The sequence below is a fragment of the Oreochromis aureus genome, linkage group 23 (genome assembly GCF_013358895.1).
Source record: "Oreochromis aureus strain Israel breed Guangdong linkage group 23, ZZ_aureus, whole genome shotgun sequence".
Taxonomy (NCBI): Eukaryota; Metazoa; Chordata; class Actinopteri; order Cichliformes; family Cichlidae; genus Oreochromis; species Oreochromis aureus.
In genome coordinates, this window is record NC_052963.1 from 41421619 (window position 1) to 41444845 (window position 23227).

The window sequence follows — 23227 nt, forward strand, 5'->3', positions numbered from 1 at the left end:
TTTCGACATAATCCCCCTCTCATCATAATCATGAAGAAACTCACAGCGGGAGAGGCGTTGATGTGGAGGACCTCCCCGTGTCTAATGAAAGCTCTGTGGTTATGAACTATGCAGCCGAGCATCAAGATCATTTACACACAGACGAGACCTTCGGTGGCACAGGAGGCCACTCGGTCTTTTCAGTGAACAGAAAGGAGACTCGGGCATGAATAGTGAGTGTTTGGGGTGAATAAAGGCCAACCTTTCAGCCTGTCATAATGTGAGATTACTGTGACGGGGTACATGTCTGGTCAGAATGGCGTGAAGTCACACTGTAGTTCAGCTCTGACGGTCTGAGTGTGACACAGAATATCGGTATGGGGGGTCTGGCAGTACTGTTGCCACGTAAATGTCTTTGTCCTCTGTTGTGCACACCAGAGGTGCGCTTATATTTTTGAGAAGTAAATAATATTTGCAAATCTTGCAGATGTTGCGTAAAACTTTCACTTAAAAGAAAGTTACCTTAACTCTGGAGAGTACTAGATGAACTTTATACTCCATTTTTAGTCTGTTCCCAGATTATCTAACTGTCTTCTGGCATAAAATTTAGAAAGCAAATAAGATGGGGGTCATCAACATTAATAAGCTATTGAAGCTTTATTAATATGCTTTTATACTTTATAAAGTCCATTCAAAAATACGGTTGCACAGAACAGAGAAATCCCATTTTCTGACTGATCTCCTGATTGACTCGTTTCTTTGTCAGTGTCCTCCATCTCCTCTGCTCTACCTCTCCTCTTTCTTCCTTAAACCGTCCAAGAATCTCTTTCTCCTTGGCCTGAGGGTGCGACTGGCTGTTGGTGCCAGTTCCACGGACAGCAAATGGGAGCTGTAATTATCATTGCTCCACCACTGTCCTGTCAGTGCGCTCGCCAGCAAAACAAGAGGGGAGCCTTTGGAAGTCCTGATCAAAAGCTTTGCCCTTTGATCATGAAGCAAAAGGAAAAACCTAAACACTGTGCAAAATCAACAAGGAATGTCCCAAAGAGAGAGACCTCAGGAGAATGCAAATGACAGCCATCCAGAACACATCCTCAACTCCTCCTCTGCAGTGACGTGCTGATGTCACTAACACAGGTGTTTGGGCTGTGTTTGATCTAACCCGCATAAGCAGAGGACTGAGGGAGTGAGTCATGCACTGATGTTGTTGCACAAGTATCTAAAGACAGCACATGGTAAGCTGCACAGCAGGTAACGTGTTCATGTTTTTGGAAAGGCCTCAGAAGGTTTACGGTGTGAGCTTGATGGAAATATCTGTATACTTACATCATCACAAAGCACGGCATGTCTTCACATCAGTGAAAAATAGATGGGATTCTGCGTGACCCAACACAATTAATGTTCATAGAGAAGGTAACTTTGTATGCAACAAAATAAATTTGCAGCTGACTGACAGAAAAAAGTAATAATAGAAGCCCATTTTGAGGGCCTCAGCCAAAATCTACAGGGGCACAAGTCATGCTGCTTCAGCGACAACAAACCACAGCCTCTAGAACCTTTGAAACCCTGTGTGGTCATTTTCTCTCACAGTGACTGAAAAGAACTGTGGTGGGTGGGAAAGAGAAAAAAAAAGAGCCCTTCTTAATACCAATCTTATGTATGTAGACGAAAATGGGAGAAGTGGGAGGGGTTGGGGGGTGGCAGACAGACTAAGGCACAATTTTAAAGCGCTTATTGAATTGCCATTACAGCTCCTGAGACTAATTGTGGCTGTTGTGTGTCTCTCGGTGGCCTAGGGGGCTCTGGAGTGGCCCTGTATGCTCTTACTCAGTGGGGTTTTCAAACCGAGTGGCCCTGAAAGAGAACAGGACCACCGTAGATCAATGGCAAACCTTTCACTCTTTCACAGGCCCTCACTAATCCTTCTCATTTGTCTGCCATTTGTTGAGGCACATTCACAGCTCCCTGAATTTAGGATTAGGGCTTGTTTTGTTACAAAAACAGCCCAAGTTATAAAGCTGAATAGATGGACTGAAGGGTGGACGACAGATGAGTGTGCATGTGAGTTTTTGAACATGTTTGCATGTGTGTATGGTTATTATGTATACACTGTTTGTATGAACAAATTTATGAGATCACAGCGCCTATTCATCTATATGCACATGATTTGTGGCCACGACACACATGTAAAAATATATGGACAATTCAAGGTGAATTCTAGCATAAAAGATCGATAAAGAGATGTAAAGGGGCAGAAATAGAGGCAGTCACACTCAGAGAAACAGTACAGATATATAGATAGATAGATAGCAGAGATCAACACACTCTGAAAGCTGCAGTTGGTCTTTCCATTTCTAACCACCTCACATGTGCACAGTACGTATATGGGAAAATCCTGATTTGCCTATAATTTCAACACTCTGGAAATACTAAATATGTCGCAATGCTGCTGTTGCTATTATCTCTAAGACAGGACATGGGAAACTTTCTTCATATTTCTGCAAAGGCCTTTTGCTGTTTTCAAAATATCAATTCAGTTATGTAGAAAACACGTTTCTCAATGTAGTACTATGAGTGCATGCTGTAGCAATGCACATATTTATATATCTGTAAATACAGCTATATTAGTATCTACATCTCTCTCTCTCTTGCTGTGTACATGTGTAGTCACATTTATTTGCACAAAGAGAGAGCAAAGACAGAGTTCTCTGTCCTGAGTCACCTTTTGGAAATAAACTTTTCATAAAAGAGAGGAAAAGCAAGAACAAATTGATTCATCACACACAAATACCTGCAAAGGAAATACAGTTTCATTAAAGCTGCTGCAATTCCCTTTGAACTTCAGAGTTTTTCTCCATTGTGTTCTGTTTGAACCTGAGCGTGTGCTTTGACAGACTTGGCAGTCTGCTACACGGCTATCAGACTGAGGCCTTCTCATCACTGACTGGATTAGTGTTCATGTTTGAAGCCACTTAGTAGACTTTAGACAGGGCTGCTGAGTGGCATATGCGCCACATTTCCCCTTAAGCCCTGCCATGCCATCCAAAGGTATGTGGTGCTGACTCGCCAAATGCCATGTCAGGCATTCTTTGAATATCTGCAGCCCTGCCAGACACCAGGGGATGAGGTGAGGAGATGGATGGAAAGACGATTGTGTGACAGCAAAGTTGATCCCTGAAAAAGAACATATTAAAGGCTAGAAATACCAGTAGCAGTAGTGATTTCTTGCTGAGAGCTACACATAAGTGACAACAACACTTTGTCACACATTCAGTGAGGGGATCAGGTGGCTCTGTTTTGCTTTAGGGGACATTTCTCATATGGTTGGGGTTCACTATTCCCCTTAGAAGGAAAGGTCACTACAAATTTTTTCGGTGTTATCAACGTTTGCCTACGATGAAATAGCTCCATCCTGTTGGGAGTAATATCTTTCTGGATAATAGTTCCACCATCCATGGGGCAACTGGGGGTCACAGATTTTTTAGGTGAGTATAAAAATAACATAAATTATGCACAGGCAGCAGTCTGAGCAAGACAAGTTGTTCCCAAGCCAGCTGAGAGATATGATCTCTGCAGCAAGTCCTGGGTCTTCCCCGGGGCCTGCTCCCAGTAGCACATGCCCGTAACACTTCGCCTAGGAGGCAACCAGCAGGAATCTAGTCAGTCATCTCAACTGGTTTCTTTCAATGGGAAGGAATAGCAGCTCTGCTCAGAACCTCTCAAATAACCAAGCACCTCCTGTCTCTGAGGGAGAGCCCAGCTATTATTCGAAGTGAAAAAACCGCCCCTTGTATACACATGCTTATTCTTTCGGTCACCATCTAGAACTCATGACCATAGGTGAGGATAGGATGCTTACCTCTCATCACCACAACCGATCAGTACAGCTTTTGTATCACTGCAGAGGCTGCCAAGCACAAATGAAAAAATAAAATTAAAAATATGTTTATTAATTTGAGAACTTTTCAAGTACTGACAAGTATCTTTTAAATCATAGATTCTAGCTACGTGTTTCCAGTGCAAAAGGTTTTTATGGCAGCTTTAACTAATTAGCTGCTTGTTGCTATTAATATTATTTACTTCTCAAAGGTTTGTGATATGGTAGCTGTGCATCTGAGATTTACAACAAATGCCTGCAAACCACAATGAAATGAAGCAACATATTAAAAAAATAGCAGCCCAAAATTCCACCATGATGGTGTGAACGACTGATAAAGTCATATAGAAAATATTTATTGTTGCTTAAGGTTGTTCTAAGATATTGAATAATGGAGTCTACTTAGTTTTTCTGCATTTTGACATAGTTTTTAAATAATGCCTAAATAATGATGTATTATGTTGTTGTTTATCAGAGATTGTATTTAAATAATTTTAAGGCCTTATGAGGACTAGATATGTACCTTAAGCCTTAAATAGCTCTCATAGCTTTACCAAGCTTTTAACTGTAAGCAGCAGTGATACTGTACATTTGCAGTAGACACGCTAAAAGACTAAAAAAAAAAAAAAGCAGTGCACTCAGCAGTCATGCTATTGGGTAAACCTGTTTAGTCTAATGCAATCCAACATGTCAGCTCCCTTTGTTTATGTGCTCATAGTCTGTACTTTGTAATAATTTTGTCCTGGACTGCATTACACTGAAAGTGTAGCTAATGTTCTGGATATTTACAAACATAAAAAGAATATCAGAAACACATTTCACAATAACACAGTCCAGTACGACTTCACTCTATGTATACACGTGTTGGCATCTGTCTGTCTTTCCTTTGCGTTCCTCAACAGCTGATCTGGGAAGTACAGTGTCCAGCTGAAGTTCTCATATTTTGGCTATTTTTCTGCACTGAATGACTGTACGCAAACTTCCTCTGTATAGACATTTAGTAACACTGTGTTGATTTTTATTTGCTTAAACAACATAAGTTGTACCATTAATAGAGAAAGATCACAAATGAAAAGGTAATAATAAACAAGAAAAAAAAAGGCTAAAGGGGAACCTTCTACATAGTTTGGTCAGCTTAGGCAGGCCACATGTTGGCCAGAATCCCAGTCAACATCATGAGGTTGTCTTTGGCTGTTAGTAAAGGGAAAAGACCAAAGTCAGTCACTTCATGCAAAGTTTGCGCTGTGCCAAGCCTATCCACCCTACTGCTCAATTCGTGCCGTGTGTGAAGAAGTTCTTCATGCCAGTGGAACTAGACAGCCTCTGTGTTTTGTCACTGTACGCATGGTGATATTTCTTCAGCACTGTGGGGTTTTTTTTCCAACTTCAAAGATTAACAGGTGTCCTTTAATGACATGTATGCACAATATCAAAATGTGCTTGATTTCTGCGGTGAAAATGTTTAAAATAAACCAGCTGAGGAGGTTGGTTTGAATTAAAACCCACATGTTGTGTCACGCAGCGAGCGTGATGTGTAAAGGTCTTTAATCAATATTGTTGCAGAGAGAATTTGACACTGGCTGGAAAAACCTAAGGATGCTGCATCCAGTATCTGCAGAGAAACAGTCTTCCAGTCAAATCTTACAAAGGATTAATGCAAAAAAAAGACATTTTTCTGTATCCTGTAGTGTGAATGTTTATTAGACTATAATACAGATAGAGTCAGAAGTGACATTAAGAGATTTTTGGACATGGAATTAGCAGAAACATGCCGCTGGGACACCTATCAATCAAAGCGACCACGGCCCTTACTTCCAAAATGTAAAAAAAAGACTCTCCATACTACTTTTTTATAAAGAGATAAATTAGCTATAGAAGCCAAATGTGCTTTTTGCACCGAAATGAGAGTAAATGGGGACTCTGACTTTTTGGACAACTGGGAGTTTCAACTGGCATATCTGTTAATCTTTGAACATTGCATAAAAGAAACCAGTGCATCGCATAATGTTTTTGTTTGTTTTTTGTGCATATGACTGTGTGTCCCTTTCTACATTCTTGTGCTTATTCATAATACAGTTGGTTTAATAGCTTCAAACACAGCATTCATCTTTGTGAAGACGGAGGCTTTCCACTATCGAAGTGCCAGTAAGAGACATACACACACATCCAAAAATGAACCATTCAGGATTATAATATTAATAATATGAATGGAGACAGTAAGTAAATCTACATATCCTCAGTTGTTTCATGTTTCAGTGTCAGAGGTGTCTCATATTTTCTGGCAGAAGAAATGATTAGCATTTGCTCATAACTGCAAAGGAATAACTTGATTTCTGCTTTTTTTTTCATAAAAGACAGACGAACACAGCTTGTGTTAAGAAGAGCGTCTCAATTTGTGACTTCATACTGATGGATGCATGGCTCCCTCTGATGGTCAGAGAGCAGAGCAGCTCAAAAGCTTAGTGACCTATGAACTTTTTTATGCTCAAAATTAAGACGTATTGAGCAACAGTTGAGCTGTACACATATAGAATATGACATTTTATGGTTTGCAGATATTAGAAGAACAAGCTTAATGTAATAAGACTGATTTGTGATGTATATTGATTGATAAGGTGCAGCGTAAATATTTCAGTCTGTGTATATAATGTATCTCTGTATGTATATTTGCTTGACAGCACTTCAAATGAATGAAATTGCAGTAAACCATATGACTTTTACTTACTGTACTTACTTTTATTTGAATTTTGCACCACGTTTTGAAAAGACAGACTAGTTTAACTAGTTTAACATCTGTGCAAAGGTGTGGCTGGAAACTGTGATTTTAGTGACTCATTTAGTTTTCACAGTTTTTCAAAGTGTGATGTTTCTCACAGCTACAGAAAACAAGAAAAAAGGAGAGCAATTTGCACTGGCATTGTTTTAAACCTCATTAAATGTCAGTTCACTTGGTGGTGAGAGGTCCAGAGTTCCCTTTAAAGTGCAAAATAAAACCATAAAAAGAGTCATAAATAAATGAATGTGTAAAGAAAAGAAACAGAAAGGAAGGAAGTCCTGTTGATGAAAACCCCGAGGACTGAGCCAGCAACCTTCTGATGGTTGCTGCCCTATTTGTCCACTTTTACAGTTCCCTATAAGCCTCTCTAAAAGCTTTATAGAGAACTCTGCTGCCCTCAACAACATATCATGACATATTGAGCAACAACACTATGGGAAGAGGAAAAATGTAATAAAACATCTGACATAAAATGTAAAATTGTGTGACATATTTATAAATATACATTTTTAGCAATTCAAAGCACTCTATCAGGTGCAGTGTATATGTGTTTGCATTAAATCTGCATCACTCACAATAGTAATCAACATAATTAGAATCACTTATTTGAATCAAACTAAACAATAACATTTTGAACAGCTAGACCTCTTTAAGTCCCGTAATTACGAAGCTGTTGCTGGAAAACAAAAAAAATGTCATCAGCTCTTGTACGTTTTACAGTTTTAAAGGTGTGATGTTTCTCGTTGCTAGAGAAAATGACAAAGAGAAAATGGGAATACTTTTCGATTAATTTAATGTAAGTTCATTTAATAATGAGAGTACAGGACTTTCCTTTAAAGATCAAAATAAAAACCACAAAAAGAATCTTAAAAAAAGACTGCAATGATAAATGTCTGACAAAAGTTTCAGAAGAGAAATACACCGGATGTGTGGTTAATGAAAACCACAGACAGACTCCAAGGTGATGTGTAAAGTTGCACCCCTAAATGACTGCACCTCACAGGCACAATGCACACTCTGCAACTGTTTTTGCTCTTCCTAGCAATGAGTTGTCTCAAACAAAATGGTAAGAATTTAGTATCTTATGTTTTTTTTAAAGAATGTGAGATAATTGTTCTTCTTTTTTTTTATTTCTTTGCAGCAAGAAGAGTTCAATGCTGTATATGGCATCATGCAAGACAGCATAGGACACGTATGTGGAGGATTCCTTGTCAGTGAAGACTTTGTATTGACTGCTGCACACTGTGATGATCGGTAAGTTACCAATATCCTACAAGGAATCTGTTCATCACCTAAATATGAATATTTCTGCAGACTTCTTAATTATTATCAATGCAGGAAACCTAGAAATGTTGTTCTGGGCACCCACAATCTCAAGAAAGCTGAGAAGACCATGGTATATCAAATAAAAAAGAAGTGCAAGCATCCTTCTTACAATGATGTTACATTTGGAAATGATATCATGCTTCTCAAAGTAAGCAGATAACTGTTTAACTTCAGTATTCATCAACTAATTTATTACAATATTATATGTTGATATACGTTGTTGTTGTTGTCTCCAGCAAAATCAAATAAAGACATTTTTTCTCACAGGGTGATTCTGGGGGTCCTCTGGTATGTGACAAGAAGATGGCACACATATACAAATGCACACACACACACACACACACACACACACACACACACTACTTTAACATCTGACATGTGACCGTGAAGGTGTAGCTGGAAAATGTGGTTTCAATGACTCACAGACTATACATATACGTGTTGATGAAAGCCACAGAAACATTGCAAGGTGATGCATAAAGCAGGCAAACTGCCCCCTAAACAACGACATTTTACTTAACTTCCATGCATCATGCACGCTCTACAGAAGTGTCTTCTAGTCACAGCTGCGACATGCCTCATTCAAAATGGTAAGATTGCAAAATATTTTTCTTAAAGTTATGCAAAAAATATATTTCTCTCAGTTTTTCTTCATTTATTTTCAGCACTGGGAAGTGAAATCATAAATGGCAAAAAGGCTGAGGAAAAGTTCATGCAGTATATGGCATCAGTACAAAACAACAAAATACACACATGTGGAGGATTCCTTGTCAGTGAAGACTTTGTAATGACAGCTGCGCATTGTGCTGTTAAGTGAGTAACCACCAAAAGCATGTCACGATCATCTAAATATAAATAATTATTTTGGTTTCTCATTCATTATTCATGTAGGAAGCTTAAATCCTTAAGTGTTGTTCTGGGCACTCATGATCTCAAGAAGGCAAATAAGAAAATGAGATATGGAGTTAAAATGATCTGCAGACACCCTGCCTTCAAGGAAGTTGCAAATGGGAATGACATCATGCTCCTCAAAGTAAGTATTCATCTATTGAGCCTCAGCTTCACAAAGGATATCAGGCATTCTTGTGAATCAATCAATAATTAAAATAGTTAATACAGGGAGGAAAGTATAAAATAAAAATAAATGAATAAATAAAAGAAACATAATTAAAAGAACAACAAAAAACCTAAACATTTTCTGGCACTTTCTGCCAGCATTTATTGTCAAACCACATAATCAAACCAAATCACATGATTTTGTTTTAGCTTCAACCAATCAAAGCACATTTGATTGTAGTATAGGTAAAAACAACAGCAACAATAATAATACATGAAATGACTTCTTGTTCCACAACAAAACAAACATGCACCTTTTCTTTGCTGTAACAATAATATACATGTCACGCATTATTAGATATATTAATACATCTAAATACACGGAATAATTTGCCTTATGCAAGTCGCTATCCACATTTGTGCACGCACTATCATTGTTTGAGAGACATGCAAAGACAAATACTGGAGAACCTTAAATACACACAAATTTGACATCTTCATAACTGATATCAATTTTAATCATTTATTTTTGGTTTTTGATTTTATCTTTCCAGCTGTCTAAGAAAGTTCCCCTGGGTGACAAAAAACCAGTTAAGCTAATTCAACTTCCAATTCAAAAACTAAACCTGAAGGAAAACAAGATCTGCAGTGTAGCTGGATGGGGGCCCACAGAACCTGGTAAACACCGATCTGGTTATGTTAATGAGCTGCAAGTGTTAAATGTTCCCATCATTAACAAGGACGAGTGTCAGAAGCTGTGGGGAAGAACTTTAAAAAATGTTATTTGCGCCGGTGGATACAAAGCAAAGAGTGGAATCTGTCAGGTAATTTTTTTTCATGTTTTCTTATCAAATTAGTATAAACATCAAAACTATTGAACAACAACAAATTAAAAATTGTTATTTCTTCCTCACAGGGTGATTCTGGTGGGCCTCTCGTATGTAACAAGTTGGCTGTTGGCATTGTTTCCTTTAACAACGGCAATGGCTGTAAATATCCAGATGTCCCAAACGTCTATACAGATATATCACAATTTCTTCCTTGGATCACAGATATTCTCGAGAAAAAAAAATGCAAAGGGTAAAAAATATTTTCAATGGTGTTATGGGTGTATTGTAAGACTGTTGGGCAAGTGATATGTGAGCTGTGTAAACTGCTTAAATTCTGCAATATCTAACATTAAAGGGCCTTTCAAAAAACTGCTGATGGCTATTTTCAATGTCAAGCTTACACTAGAACATCAGTAACATAGTAGCTTCGAAGTGCGCAAGTTAGTATGATGTAAAAAAACAAAGGTTTTCCTGTCTTTCGTTAGTTGCATTACACAAACTAATTTGTGAGAAAAAGAATGAAGATCCATTGAGAATTCAAAAAGGTTCATAAACAGTAATATCAAGCGCAAACTAATCTCATTTCATTACAATCTGACCGATACTGTAGGAGGAGTGATTCTTATGAAACATGGCCAGACACTTCACCATGGCTAAAACTCCTCAATCCACATCAATCAGAAAAAATAAATAAAGAAAAGTGTATATGTGACAGGTTGAAGGACTACTGTTGAAGGACTACTGCATATAAAACTGTTCACTTAATACTAATTCATATCAGTTGATATAAGGACAAAAATAATGTAAATATGGTAAGAAAATGGTTAAGAGTTCATTATTTTTCATGTTATATTAATGGCTTTCATGTTACTTAAGAGAACTGCAATCTATACATCAGTGATCGGCTAGTAAGCCTTTTCTGGGATCGATTAGTAGTGTCTCTATTCTCCATTAGGGGGCTTTCGCGCGTTCTCCTCACTGCAATAAACGCTGCATGAGAGACGCAAGTCAAAATCACTCTCGTGATTCTTTTCCCCCTGTTTTCAGGTAAAAGTGTTTAAAAGTTGATATATTTCCTATGTGTACACTGTTAAGATATTTAAGAGGTAATCCTTCGTTGTTTTGTAAGCTTTAGAAGCATTGTATTACAGTTTTGTGCACATATACGTGGCGGCTTTGAGCCTCGGTTTTGTACTGTGTGATGGCCAGTAAGATAACGGCAGGAGCTAAAAATGCCGCTATTGTCAGCGATTTTGTCAGGAATGACCTGTTGTGGCATATATAGTAAGCACTTTAGTATTTTGGTTTATTTTTTAGTGTTCCTCTTCCACCATGTGACATTAACCAGTACAGAATGTCAAACGTTTCTGTTCATTTTGACTGCAATAAACGCTGCATGAGAGACGCAAGTCAAAATCACTCTCGTGATTCTTTTCCCCCTGTTTTCAGGGGTGTAACATATAGTTTTGTTTGACATCACAATTGTACATGGCTATTGAGAGGTCAAGTGACTTCAGAAAAAATTTTGATAATTCATGAATTAATTTCCTGTATTTAGTAGACTTTTGGCACATTTTATTTTACATCAGTTTATACTGTGCATGCTGTTATTTATGAAAAAGAAACCAAAATCCAAATCCAATTTATTTATATAGCACATTTAAAAACAAAGAGTTTGCTCAAAGTGCTGTACAGAGACAAAGGGGTAAAACACAAGATAAAACCACTGACACCCACATAAACACATAATAATACACATAACAAACATATCAACTCACACCAGTCTAAATGCTATCGAAAAAAGGTGTGTTTTCAAAAGAGACGTAAAAATAGGAAACAAAGATGCCTGTCTGATATTTAAAGGCAACATATTCCAAAGTTTGGGAGTCATAATTGAAAAGGCTCGTTGTCCTCTACGTTTTAGCATAGATTTTGGGACAACCAAAAGCAGCTGGTCGGCTGATCTAAGGGACCGTGAAGGAATATAAGGCTGAAGTATCTCGGAAAGGTATGGGGGAGCAAGACCATTTAGGCATTAATAAACCAGCGTTAGGACTTTGAAATTAGCCAAGCCAACCACAATTCCCAAGTGGGTTGCATGAAATATTATTAGGCCTAAATGCAATCACCTCCATTTTATCCTCATTGAAACTCAAAAAGTTCAGAGCCATCCAAGCTCTGACATCTTCAAGGCAGTTCAGAAGGATTTGAATGAAGCCAGGGCCGTTTGGTGCTAAAGGCAAATAAATTTGGCAGTCATCTGCATAGCAGTGAAAGGATATTTTGTGTTTTCTAAAATAGACCCCAAAGGGAGCACGTACAGTGAAAAAAGAAGAGGGGCAAGGATTGAGCCCTGGGGGACCCCACAAGAAAGAGGGGCTGAGGTGGACTCAAAATTTTCAACATTAACACTAAACATTCTGCCACTCAAATAACGAAGTTATTGAATGAAGCCAGTCCAGTGCTGCACCTTTGATGCCAACCAGGTGTTCCAAACAAGAGATAAGAATACTGTCGACAACAGTATCAAACTCTGTAGTTAGATCTAAAAGCACAAGGCTCACGGTACTTCGACAATCACTGGCTAAACAGATATCGTTATAAAACCCATAAAAGTGCTGTTTCAATGGAGTGTAGATGTTTAAACCAAACTGAAAAACTTCCATGATACCATTAGTATCTAAAAACGTATTCAGTTGGGTAAAAACTATTTTTTCCAATAACTTTGAATGGAAAATTTCATAAAGAATGGAAATTTTGAAATTTGAGCAAACTGAAGGGTCAAGGCCAGGTTTTTTAAATAAAGGGTTTACAATTGCATGTTTAAAACCATCAGGAAGTACACTGGAAGTAATATTGCTATTTATAATGGCAAGGACTGAGGTTCCAATCAAGGGAAAAACCTCTTTAAAAAGTGTAATTCAGACAGGTTTAAATTGGCAGCTGAACAGGGACTAAACATGGACGGGTCACATGTAGGAGGTACTATTGCTGACTCGACCTTGTTTACAAAAAGAGAAAGGAACTGATTACATCTGTCAACAGAGCCTTTTACCAAAACTAAAATCCAGACACCAATTCAATTTCAAATAAAATATAATGTGTGAATGAGAATATGTGGCTATAATGTGTCAATAGTGAGCCTCATATTAAACAAAAGTCATTTTGTATACAAATATTTTTTTGGAGCCCAAAGTTCAGGCATCAGATTGCTCCACACACTTCATTTCAGATTATTTCTACCCTTGGATGTCATTGAGAGGGAACATCCCTTATATGGTCATCTCAGGTACACAACTCCATAATCCATAATCAAATCATTTATTTATCATTCATCGATCCCACTTGGATGGATGTGAAATTATATAGTCAGTGCCCTATTTTATATTATGTTGTTAAAAAAAAATAAGAGAAACATATATTCACACAGCGCTTTATTTCATACACTTCAAGCACTTTTTCTCCTTCACATCTATGATCTAATACTGTTGTCTTTTTGACTCTGGGAGGAAAACCACACAGGTACAGGGAGTACATGCAAACCTCACATATAAGGGTGTAAGGCAGCGTTGGAACAAAGCCCCTTCTTGCTAACCCTTCAACTCAAGCACAATTCCATGGAAATGTACAGTATACAGTTTTGAAATGTAAAAGGTACCGCATTGTGTAATGAAGTTCAGCTCTAAGGTGTGAATGTCGACATCTGATGTTGTTTCCTTAAACAGCTAATTTAAGTGACTTCCTAGATGGACCAGTTACCCATTGCTTGAATAGATATCAGTGTAATGGAGGAAAACACAGTAATAATGAATGAAAACACTGAAAATTGAAACATACATATTTTATGGCACCACGATGGCATCAGAGTTTGCTTTTGCAGTGAGATTTTGGACAATTTAACTCCCATTTTCACAACTAGGGGACAGTGTTTTACCAGAAAGTTTGTACATGTGTATTTGGTCTGAGATCATGGTGGTAGGTAGTTAGCACTATTTCCTTACAGAAAGAAGGTTCTGGGTATAAACTGGGGCTTTTATGTACTGTTTTTGTGTTATTACACAGTCCAGTGATAAACTGCAGGTGTATATTGATTTCTTCCTCTTAACTAAAAACAGTTACAACAGCATGCCAAGGGTGTAGATTTGGTTTTGGCATTGGTGGGGACGGATGATTCAACCACCGAACCCTGCCCTGTTTCTTTTTTTTTTCTCCTTATTGTCTTTGCTTCTTGATAAAAAAAGGAGAAATATACTTGCCTACATGTGCTATTCTACATGCTTTTAAACCATTTAAAATTACAATTCATAGTTTTATATGTGAATCATATAATGTTAAATTACTATTAAACAAATGACTAAGTATTTTAGACTTTAGTTTACTTCAGCCATATTCCATATAAATCAGGTATCATACAAAAATAAAAATAGCTTCAAATACAGTCATGACAATAAAAGAATATGACTTTAAGGACTTAACAACATTACTTCAGTTATAGTACACCAACATCTCTTATACATTAGCACTAAGGGAACACTGAATGACCTGCTGGTTTTTGTCCATAAAACTACTCATCTAAGATTACCACAAAGTAAAAGATCTCTCAGCAAAATTATGCAACATTTTAGGCACTATTGCCCCGATCAAATCAGTGAGCTGGGATTTTTTATTCTAAACATGAACTACTGTTACAGCAACAGACATGGACTACTGGTGCCCCTCACAACAACTCAATGTCCACTATGTGAAGGAGCCAAATACATGCCTTCTCCTCTCGTTAACTGAGATGAACTGCTGGCATATTTGTTTTACAGCTATACTGTCCAGTCTCTCCTGGTGGACATGGCAACACGTTATTCATGGTTACATACAATTTTAGACTGATGTGGGCCATAGCCTAGCACATACTTGCCAACATTGAGACCTCAGAATTAGCAAGACATTCAAAAGGGCTGTTGGGGGGAGGAGTGGTATACAAAATATAAACAGCCCCAAGTGCAATAGGAGAAGGATCGTTGAGTGCGGAACTGACCTGAAAAATAGGATCATGGCCAAGCTTGAAACCTGGATCCCCCGTAGCCGGTTACCAAGATTACGTGAAGTACCCTCAGAAGGTCTGCTAGATGATGCTAATGCAGCACTACGGACGATACCTACAACCACGATTACCGACACTAACAAGCTGATCTACAATACGGCAGCAGTGATCAGTGAGATGCTTGGCTACAAGTTGAACAGCCACAAGGGGCAGTACCTCCAGGAGAAGGAGGCTAGAGGGCAAGATCAAAGTAGCACGGAGGAGGTTAGCCAACTAACGGAGTTGCAGAAAGGTGCGACAAAGAAGGTGCATAAGAAATACAGCAAGCTGTCCATACCTGAGGCCTTGAAACTGCCAAGCAAAGACTCACAGCCTTGGCCACCCGCTTGAGGAGGTACACCAGAGAGATAGAAGGCAGGAGAATAAACCAGCTGTTCTCCACAGAACCAGCAAAGGTGTACTCTCAGTGGCAAGGGAACAATAAGAGAACAGCACCACCAAGGCTGGAGACGGAGCAATACTGGAAGAGCATATGGGAGAAGGACGCAACCCATAACGGCAATGCTCAGTGGCTAGTGGATCTGAGGGCAGACCATAGCGACCTCCCTGAACAGGGTCCAGTAACCATCACAGTGGCAGATATCCAAGAAAGGGTCTCCAGTATGAAGAGTTGGACAGCACCAGGGCCCGACATGGTTCACGCCTACTGGCTGAAGAAGCTGACTGCACTCCATGAGCGTCTGGCAGGACAAATGAACCAGCTGCTAGATGATGAGAGACACCCAGAATGGCTAACCGAAGGTCGGACGGTCCTGATCCCCAAGGACCCCAAGAAGGGACCGGTCCCATCCAACTACCGACCAATTACCTGCCTCAGTACTACATGGAAGCTCCTGTCAGGCATCATATCGGCTAAGATGAACAGGCACATGGGTCAATACATGAGTGGGGCACAGAAAGGGATTGGCAAGAGTACCAGAGGCGCAAAACACCAGCTACTGGTAGACAGAACAGTCAGCCGAGACTGCAAGACCAGACTGACCAACCTGTGCACTCCCTGGATTGATTACAAGAAGGCCTATGACTCAATGCCCCACAGCTGGATACTGGAATGCCTAGAATTGTACAAGATCAACAGGACCCTAGCACAAGTCACCATCAAGTGCGGGATCTACCAAGGAGATGCTCTGTCCCCACTGCTGTTCTGCATAGGCCTGAACCCCCTCAGTGAGATCATTAACAAGACTGGCTACGGATACCGACTACGGAACGGAGCAGTTGTCAGCCACCTCCTGTACATGGATGACATCAAGCTGTATGCCAAGAGTGAACGAGACATCGATTCACTGATCCACACTACCAGGCTATACAGCAATGACATTGGAATGTCGTTCGGACTGGAGAAGTGTAGTCGGATGATAACAAAGAGAGGGAAGGTAGTCAGAACTGAGGGGATTGAACTACCAGAAGGCAACATTGCAGACATAGAGGACAGTTACAAGTACCTGGGGATCCCGCAAGCGAATGGGAACCATGAAGAGGCCGCTAGAAAGGCTGCAACCACCAAGTACCTGCAGAGGGTCAGGCAAGTCCTGAGGAGTCAGCTGAACGGTAAGAACAAGATCTGGGCCATCAACACCTACGCCCTGCCCGTGATCAGGTACCCTGCTGGGGTAATAGGCTGGCCAAAGGAGGAGCTAGAAGCCACTGACATCAAGACAAGAAAGCTCCTTACCATGCATGAAGTCCAGCACCCTGAGGCTGTACGCTAAGCGGAAGGAAGGGGGCCGGGGACTGGTGAGTGTCAGCACCACAGTCCAGGATGAGACAACGAACATCCAAGAATACATTGGGAAGATGGCCCCAAGTGACCGAGTGCTCAGTGAATACCTCAGGCAGCAGAAACCAAGAAAGAGGAGGGAGACGAGGAACCATCATGGCAGGACAGGCCCCTGCACGGTATGTACCACCGGCAGATAGAGCAGGTGGCTGACATCCAGAAATCCTACCAGTGGCTGGACAAAGCTGGACTGAAAGACAGCACAGAGGCACTAATCATGGCAGCACAAGAACAAGCTCTGAGTACAAGATCCATAGAGGCTGGGGTCTATCACACCAGGCAAGACCCCAAGTGTGTGTCTGTGTAAAGATGCCCCAGAGGCAATCCAGCACATAACAGCAGGGTGCAAGATGCTAGCAGGCAAGGCATACATGGAACGCCATAACCAAGTGGCCGGTATAGTGTACAGGAACATCTGTGCCGAGTATAACCTGGAAGTCCCGAGGTCAAAATGGGAGATGCCCCCAAGGGAGTTGGAGAATGACCGAGCTAAGATCCTGTGGGACTTCCAGATACAGACGGACAAAATGGTGGTGGCTAACCAACCGGACATAGTGGTGGTAGACAAACAGGAGAAGACGGCCGTAGTGATCGATGTAGCGGTTCCGAATGACAGCAATATCAGGAAGAAGGAACACGAGAAGCTGGAGAAATACCAAGGGCTCAGAGAAGAGCTCGAGAGGATGTGGAGGGTGAAGGTAATGGTGGTCCCAGTGGTAATCGGAGCACTAGGTGCGGTGACTCCCAAGCTAGGCGAGTGGCTCCAGCAGATCCCGGGAAGAACATCGGAGATCTCTGTCCAGAAGAGCGCAGTCCTGGGAACAGCTAAGATACTGCAAGGGACCTCAAGCTCCCAGGCCTCTGGTAGAGGACCCGAGCTTGAAGGATAAACCCGCCGCAGGGGCGTGCTGGGTGTGTGTGTATATATATATATATATATATATATATCTATATATATATATATATATATATATATATATATATATATATATATATATATACACACACACATATATATATATATATATATCTATACAAAAAAACTCGAATCTTACAGTGTTTATTTATCGAATAAAATAAGTTAAATGTCACCGTTATTATTGTCCGGCCGGAAACAGGCTGGGGGTGTCCAAATTCAGAGGCTGTGTCCACCTGACCTTGTCTTCGCGAAAGTGGGCCGGGTTCTCCGAAAGCCAGGTAGACCGGAAATGAGCAACTGTGAAATTGGACGGGAGATTTTCGGGAGGGGCACTGAAGTTCGGGATTCTCAAGGAAAAATCGGAAGGGGTGGCATGTATGGCCTAGCATATCCTGTAACATTATTATGGCAGACACATTTTATGAGTGAACTTGACTTTAAGTGACTTACAGGTTTCTTTGAAAAATACTTTCTTATATCCAGGTTCTTCCTTTTTGCTGCCATCCTCCTCTCCTCCTTGCAGGTCCTCGCAGCGCAAGCTTGCCGCTGCTAAAACTAAACAGAGCTCCCTGAAAGGGACAGCCAATCACATTGGCCATATTTGTCACATGAGGTAGGACTCCAGTAGAGAACGTAATTTAACTCTTTCTGCACCACCAGGAGAATGAGACGTTGACAGATCGTTTTTTTCTTTCTATCGGTTTTGTTTTTCTTTACTCGAAGAGATCAAATTATTGGTGGGGACATGTCCCTTCCGTCCATGCCAAATCAGCATGCATTTAATAAGAAGAAAATTCCCAGATTCCCAGTTAATAGCTTGGTGGATAGCTTTGTAGCTTTCAAGGGCAATAAGATGACTGCTTCATTATTGTAAGGTGACCACCACCAAAATGAAGCAAGATTGTTTTGTTTTTTTTCACAGACAACCTTTAATATAAAGCTACTGTTAACATCTTGTTAGTCTACTGTTGCTAATAATTAGATAAATAATTATGACCTCCACACACTCTCTTGCTTATGGAAATGTGCAACACCATAAAATTCAAAATGACATTTTCTTTTTCTCAAACTGGTGCATTTTCTCAGTTGAAACATTTTGTATATTTTTGTGCTCTTTTGTGAATAAAATATGGATTTATGAGATCCTCTCTGCTTGCCTTTCTGCTTTTTTGGTTATGTACAACTGTGGTTGTACATCACATATCTGCATTAAAGAACAATGCTTTTTTGTTTTGTGTTTTTTGGTGCAACTGCGCATGTAGTAGCATGCATAAAAACCAGTGATGGGAATAACGGCGTAACTTTTTTCAGTAACAAGTAATCTAACTAATTACTATTCCTATCGTTACAACGCCGTTACAGTTACTAACAAGGAAACGCGGTCCGTTACTATTTTTCAACAAACAGACGGTTGAAGCTGTGTTCAGCTTACCGCATCTTATATCAGTTGCACAGAAGTAGCTGTAAGTAATCTGGACGCTACAGCTGCGAGCTCCCGCGGACGATAATCACGATCACTGTCTAGCACAACACCTGGAGCTAAGGGGGCAAAACAATCGCATGAGTGCTGCTGTTTGACTGAGGAAGAATAAAGTAGTCGTGGTAAGCCAATCACACGACCACTTCAAGATGACAAAGCAACAAGGTGATATATACCAGTTTTTAAATTGTGTTGATAGGCCACGTAAAACCAGAGTCATGATAAACAATATATATGCGGCGTTTTTTCCTCAATAGTTTCGTCGCATTTACTGTCTAAGGACAGCGCTAGCGAGCACTCTCTGCTTATGACCCAAAAAACAAAACAAAACAGAGGACGTTTTAGGAGTGAAGGCGAGAAAGAGCAGAAAAAGAGAGAGAGCGAGTTTTGAGATGTGAGAGATTTGTGACGTTTAGCGTGTTTGGAGTGTGTTGTCTTGTGTAGTTATTAACTACACAAGACAACACATTAACTACTAGTTAATGTGTTGTCTTGTGTAGTTAGTGTGTAGTGTTGTGGATAGTTTTGTGTTGTGTGTCAGAACAATGAGGCGACTGCTGTCTCCAGGTAGAAACAGCAGTGATACACCTGCTGCTGTCAGACCTGCAGGTATCAGGCTGTGATGTTCTCCTTTATAGTGGACAGAAATTATTTTTTTTGGAGTGGCACAAATAATTTGTGTGGCATCTTATTGAATGCAGAACAGCTGATTGTTCTGTAAATAGTTTGAAATGGTTATTTAAAAAATCAAGGTAAAAGGTAAATGGATGCAAATAACTTTGTTGTTTGCAAAACTTGTGCATAGGATTTTAAAATTGACAATTTATATTTGCATTTAAACTTATGAATCATGATTCATTAAACATGTTTGTGGTTGTTACAGTAAAAAATATAACTTTTTCTACTCTGATTTTATGTTTTTTGTCTGATTTTAGATCAATTGTGTTAATACAGTATGTCAAAATGAAAACATGACTGTAAATTCAGACACGTGAGGTTGTGCTGAAAAGAATGATACTAAACAAGGCAAAGTAAATAGTTTTTAAAGGTAAAATGTGGAGGGAAAATCAAAAGTAGTTAAAAATGGCCAAGTATACCCTGGAGCCCAGGGGGTTAGATGTTTTTTTTAAAGTAACGCAATAGTTACTTTTCAAGTAATTAATTACTTTTAGAATATTGTAACTCAGTTACTTTTTTGAAGAAGTAACTAGTAACTATAATTAATTATTTTTTCAAAGTAACTTGCCTAACACTGATAAAAACTTAGGGAAGGAGACCTAACAAGGTTTAAAATTAATTAAAACAATGCAGTAAAAGTATCAGAGAACACAAATTCATATAAATGGAGAATTAAATAACTAATAAAATAGAGATAATAGATTAAGTATCTGTCAGTTGCATCACATTTACTATATTACTATGGTAAATAACATACTGATAGACTGACAACTGTACAGTAAATATATAATATAAATATATAATATATATCTTTGTGCATATCGTGTGGAAATTATATACAAATCTCTGATTCACAAATTTCATTTTGCCAAGAAGAGTTCAATGCTGTATATGGCATCAGTGCAAGACAGGATAAGACACCTATGTGGAGGATTCCTTGTCAGTGAAGACTTTGTATTGACTGCTGCACACTGTGATGATTGGTAAGTTACCAATATCCTACAAGGAATCTATTCATCACCTAAATATGAATATTTCTGCAGACTTCTTAATTATAATCAATACAGGAATCCTAGAAATGTTGTTCTGGGCACCCACAATCTCAAGAAAGCTGAGAAGACCATGGTATATCAAACAAAAAAGAAGTGCAAGCATCCTTCTTACAAGAATGTTAAATTTGGAAATGATATCATGCTTCTCAAAGTAAGCAGATAACTGTTTAACTTCAGTATTCATCAACTCATTTATTACAATATTATATGTTGATATGATATGTATGATATATTTGAAGATCTCAATTCATCAGCACTGAGTAATCAGAAAATTTGAAGATTAGTGATTTTATGTATTTTATTTGTCTCCAGCTGTCTAAGAAAGTTTATCTGGACAAAAAAGACCAATTAAACCAATTCAACTTCCAACTCAACAAATAAACCTAAAAGAAAACAAAACCTGCACAGTAGCTGGATGGGGAGCCACAGTAAGTGGTGGTGAAACTGTTGATAGCTTGCAAGTGGTGGATGTTCCCATCGTTAACCTGGAGAAATGTAAGAGGATTTAGCAAAATAATATTCCTGATAATGTTATCTGCGCAGGAGGATACTACAAAAATAAAGGAATCTGTCAGGTATTTTTATATTAACTATAGTGTAAACATCATAATTGTTAAACAAAATCAAATAAAGATATTTTTTCCTACAGGGTGATTCTGGGGGTCCTCTGGTATGTGACAAGAAGATGGCAGTTGGTATTGTTTCCTTTAACAACGCCAATAAATGTGACTATCCTGATGTCCCCAACATCTACACAGACATTTCAAAATTCCTGCCCTGGATTAAAGACATTCTCAACAAAAAGACTTGCTAAATGTTTGAATTATATTGTGGACGTTGACACAAATAATAATAAAAGCTCCGTCATTTGCAATATCCATAACTACAGAATGAGACAGCTGATTACTGCTTTTAAATCCAAATAAAACAATTATTTTTGTCATCTTTAGAGATAGTGGGGAGCATTTTAAATCACTCCAGACAGAGCTTTAAACATAATGTGAAACTCATCAGTGTATTACAGCAGACTTAAACGAGAATAAATATATAACTAAAACTGCATTATGTGCTATGTGTCTATATTTTGGGCGACCGTGGCTCAGGGGATTGGGAAGCTCATCTGTAACCGGAAGGTTGCCGGTTCGATACCCCTGCTCTCTCTGTCTTGGTCGTTGTGTCCTTGGGCAAGACACTTTACCCTACCACCTACTGGTGTTGGCCAGAGGGGCCGATGGCGCGATATGACAGCCTCGCTTCTGTCAGTCCCAGGGCAGCTGTGGCTACAACTGTAGCTTGCCTCCACCAGTGTGTGAATGTGAGAGTGAATGAATAGTGGCATTGTAAAGCGCTTTGGGTGCCTAGAAAAAGCGCTATATGAATGCAATTCAATCCATCCATTATTTGCTGTGCTTTGCCTGTTCATGTCCTTAGTACGGAGGCTTTCCACCAAATAATCAGAGTATGCTCCCTGTGATGGTTAAAGAGCAGAGGAACTCCAATAGTATACAGACAACTCTGCTGCAGAGGGTTGGGCAATCACAGCCTTGTCAGATGGTGACAGATCATCTTTGAGCATCTTACAATGCTGTGACTGCCAAACTCTCTATCAATGGTACTAATGGCCATTGATCAATGGACATGACAATCTGCATGTTAATGACTTTTTAGGATTTCTTAACCTGGAAGATTGAGTACGCATCAAGACAGCAACCTATATATATATATTTTTTTTTATTTTAGAAAACACAGTTTAGAATTCAACTTTATTGTCATTGCACATAGTTTCTTCATGCTGGTCAAATTCAACAGTAAGATACTGTCACTGCACTACTTTAACATCTGTAATTGTAAAAATGATGATGATTTTTGATGCTAAGACATGTTTCACACCTTCAACACACACATATGCAGACACGTGTGCATTCAGAGGAGATAAATGTGCAACAAAAGTTTGAGAGGAGAGAAAGATGGTAAGTGTTAAATGAAAACCACTTACAGATCGCAAGGTGATGCATAAAACTGGCAAACTGCCCCCTTAAAACGATTACATTTTACTTGACTTCTATGCGTCATGCACGCTCTGAGGGAGTTTCTGCTCTTCTCTTCTTCTCTTCAGGCTATGACATGCCTTATAAAAAAATGTAAGATTTCAAAATATTTTGTGAAAATATTCTCTCTCAAATTTTCTACATTTCTTCTTGGGCACTAGGAAGTGAAATAAATAAATAAATAAATAAATAAATAAATAAATAAAAAATCTCTAAAATGTGTACTTGCTGCACTATGTGTCCATTTTTGAAGTGCTTCAGCTGTTCATCTCAAACTTCTAGAAACAACTACACATTCAAATGTAATATAGTAGCAGGAAATAACAGGAAA

At 39.1% G+C, this 23227-nt stretch overlaps 1 protein-coding gene and 1 pseudogene across 2 annotated transcripts; both read left to right on the plus strand.

Moving 5' to 3' along the window:
* Positions 1 to 7969: 7969 nt before the first annotated feature.
* On the plus strand, positions 7970 to 10213 carry LOC116327952 (granzyme-like protein 1). 2 transcript variants are annotated; one of them, XM_039606419.1, is made up of 6 exons: positions 7970 to 8106; positions 8226 to 8548; positions 8603 to 8771; positions 8850 to 8991; positions 9569 to 9838; positions 9931 to 10213. In XM_039606419.1, exons 2-6 carry the CDS (start codon positions 8491 to 8493, stop codon positions 10096 to 10098), a joined length of 807 nt encoding a protein of 268 aa, XP_039462353.1. In that variant the 5' UTR covers positions 7970 to 8106; positions 8226 to 8490; the 3' UTR covers positions 10099 to 10213. The 2 variants fall into 2 exon arrangements, with proteins under 2 accessions (XP_039462353.1, XP_031605518.2); XM_031749658.2 differs by having other exon boundaries at positions 8624 to 8771.
* Positions 10214 to 17927: 7714 nt separating this feature from the next.
* Positions 17928 to 21904, plus strand: LOC116327911 (annotated as a pseudogene).
* The last annotated feature ends 1323 nt before the right edge of the window (positions 21905 to 23227 follow it).

Coding starts and splice junctions, on each gene's coding strand:
- LOC116327952 (XM_039606419.1), top strand. CDS start 8,491: ATGCACGCTCTACAGAAGTGTCTTCTAGTCACAGCTGCGACATGCCTC. Junction 8,772..8,849: donor GCTGCGCATTGTGCTGTTAA/GTGAGTAACCAC, acceptor TTATTCATGTAG/GAAGCTTAAATCCTTAAGTG. Junction 9,839..9,930: donor CAAAGAGTGGAATCTGTCAG/GTAATTTTTTTT, acceptor TCTTCCTCACAG/GGTGATTCTGGTGGGCCTCT.